We start from the raw sequence: 2,567 nt of genomic DNA, 5'->3' as shown, positions 1-2,567 counted from the left end.
TATGAGTCACAGGCACATAACAACAAACAACAAGAAGTTAAAATTGAAGCTGAAGACAATTAAAACAAGCCCACAAGAAACGCAAAATGACCTTGAGTCTTTCCTACCTGAATTTAAACATCATCTTAAGAACTGGTTTGAGACACTGAACACCAATAATTGAACACCAGATGAGTTTTGGGAAGACATTAAGGATATCACCAATAAAGAAAGCAAAAGGTCACTAAAAGGACAGAAGGGAAAGAAAAGACCAAAGTGGATTTATTTCAGAAGAAACAGTGAAAATTGCACTAGAGCATTGAAAAGCCAAAACAAAGGGAAGAGATGCTGAAATAGAAGATCTGAACAGAAGATTTCAAAAGGCAGCTGAGGAAGACAAGGCAGACTACTGTATGTGCAGAGGTCTCAAATTGGAGAATGAAATGGAGGACCAAGTTCAGCATTCCTCAAGCTAAAAGAACTGAAAAACAAATTCAAGCTAAGAGTTGCAATACTTAGGGTTGCTATGGGTAAAATCTTGAGTAGTCCAGAAAACATCAAAAGAAGACAGAAGGAATACTGAAATGATGTAGGAAATATCATATGTTCAGGAGTCAATGATAATGAAGGAAGCTATACTGAAGGCACTGGCAAAAAATAAAGTTCCAGGAAACCATGAGGTATCAATTAAAATGTTTTAAATGACAGAGACAGCCCTTGACATGCTGACCAATATATGCCAGGAAATTTGGAGGACAACAGTCTGGCCGATGGATTGTAAGAGGTCTATATTTGTTCTTAAAAAGTGGAAACTATGGAACAATATAATTAATATTACAAGCAAGCAAAATACTCCTGAAGATTATTCAAAAACAGCTAGAACAGTACATAGATATGGAACTTCTAGAAATTCAAATAGGATTTAGATCAGGCTGAGACACTAGGGATAGCATTGTTGATATCAGATGGATCTTGGCTGAAAGTAAAGAATACCAGAAGAATGTCTATATGCAAAGGCATTTGACTGTGTGGATCATAACAAGTTATGGCTAGCGTTGACAAGAATTGAAATCCCACAGCACTTAATTGTGCTCATGTGAAACCTATACCTACACCAAGAGGCTATGGTGCAAATAGAACAAGGGGACACTACATGGTTTAAAATCAAGAAGGGAATGTGTTAGGATTGTATTATGTCTCCATACCTATTCAGTCTGTATGAGTAAATTATTTTAAAAAAAACTGGACTCTATGAAAAAGACTGTGGCATCAGGATCAGACATGTGTTATGCAGATGACACAATCTTCTTTGTTGAAAGTGAGAAAAACGTTAAGCATTTGTTGCAGAAGATCAAAAAATATAACCTTCAATACAAATTGTACCTCAATGCCAAGAAAACAACGGTTCTTACCACCTGACCAATAGGCAACTTTGTGATAGATGGAGAAAAGACTAATATTGTAAATAAATTCATCTTCCTTGGATCCACAATTAACACACTTAGTGACAGATGTCAGGAAATCAGGGGACATATTGCACTGGGAAAGTTTGTGGTTAGAGACCTCTCCAAATTATTGAGGAGTAATGATGTCAGTTTGAGGACTAAGGTGCACCAGATTCAGACCATGGTCTTTCTGATCACTTGCTATGCACCTAAGATCTGGACAATAACTAAGGATGACAGAAGAAAAATTGATGCCTTTGAATTGTGATGTTGGAGAAGAATGCTGACTATCCCATTGACTGCCAAAAGAACAAATAGGCATGTCTTGGGGAAAGTGCATTCAGAGTGCTCCTTGGAGGAAAAGATGATAAAGCTTCATCTCTTTGGGCATGTTGCTAGGGGATGTTATTCCATGGAGAGGGACATCACACTTGAGAATATAGAGGGATAATGAAGGAGAGGAAGACCCTCAACTAGGAGGATTAACACTGTAGCTGCAGCAATGGGTTTGAAGGTGTCAGAGATTGTGAGGATGGCACGGATTGGACAGGGTTCAGATCTGTCGTTCATAATCTGGAAACTCATTAAAATATATTTCTCAATTTACATAGTAGAGGTCTTATTTGGACATTAAAAATGTCTTTCCCTTTCCGCCGGACGCCAGAAGTGGGTCTCCGCCCTTGTTTGTGGGCCATGGAGAGAGACTGTGGAGCTGTAGTGTCTGTGTTGTGAGAATTCCTGGGGCGGCGGCCATGGAGGCCGTGCTGAACAAGCTGGTGTCTGTGGACGACCTGCTGAAATTTGAAAAAAAATTTCAGTCCGAGGAAGCAGCAGGTTCAGTATCCAAGAGCACCCAGTTTGAATACGCCTGGTGTCTGGTGCGAAGCAAATACAATGATGACATCCGTAAAGGCATTTCACTGCTGGAGGAGCTGCTGCCCAAAGGGAGCAAAGAGGAACAACGGGACTATGTCTTCTACCTGGCTGTGGGGAACTATCGGCTCAAGGAATATGAAAAGGCCCTAAGGTATGTGCGAGGGGTGCTGCAGACAGAACCCCAGAACAACCAGGCCAAGGAGCTGGAACATCTCATTGACAAGGCCATGAAGAAAGATGGACTGGTGGGCATGGCCATTGTTGGAG

At 40.5% G+C, this 2,567-nt stretch overlaps 1 protein-coding gene across 1 annotated transcript in view; it reads left to right on the top strand.

The window, feature by feature from the left end:
- Window positions 1-2,176: 2,176 nt before the first annotated feature.
- LOC102862017 (mitochondrial fission 1 protein-like) overlaps window positions 2,177-2,567 on the top strand; it is a 28,153-nt gene continuing 27,762 nt past the window's right edge. Inside the window, exon 1 of the mRNA XM_006888237.1 lies at window positions 2,177-2,560. Coding sequence (XP_006888299.1) covers window positions 2,177-2,560 — 384 coding nt within the window. The remainder of the gene's footprint in view (window positions 2,561-2,567) is intronic.

The sequence above is a fragment of the Elephantulus edwardii genome, unplaced genomic scaffold (assembly GCF_000299155.1).
Source record: "Elephantulus edwardii isolate Elephantulus edwardi_28Jun2011 unplaced genomic scaffold, EleEdw1.0 scaffold00065, whole genome shotgun sequence".
Lineage (NCBI taxonomy): Eukaryota > Metazoa > Chordata > Mammalia > Macroscelidea > Macroscelididae > Elephantulus > Elephantulus edwardii.
Note: the sequence above shows the minus strand (reverse complement) of the source record. Positions and strands in the feature narration are given on the sequence as shown.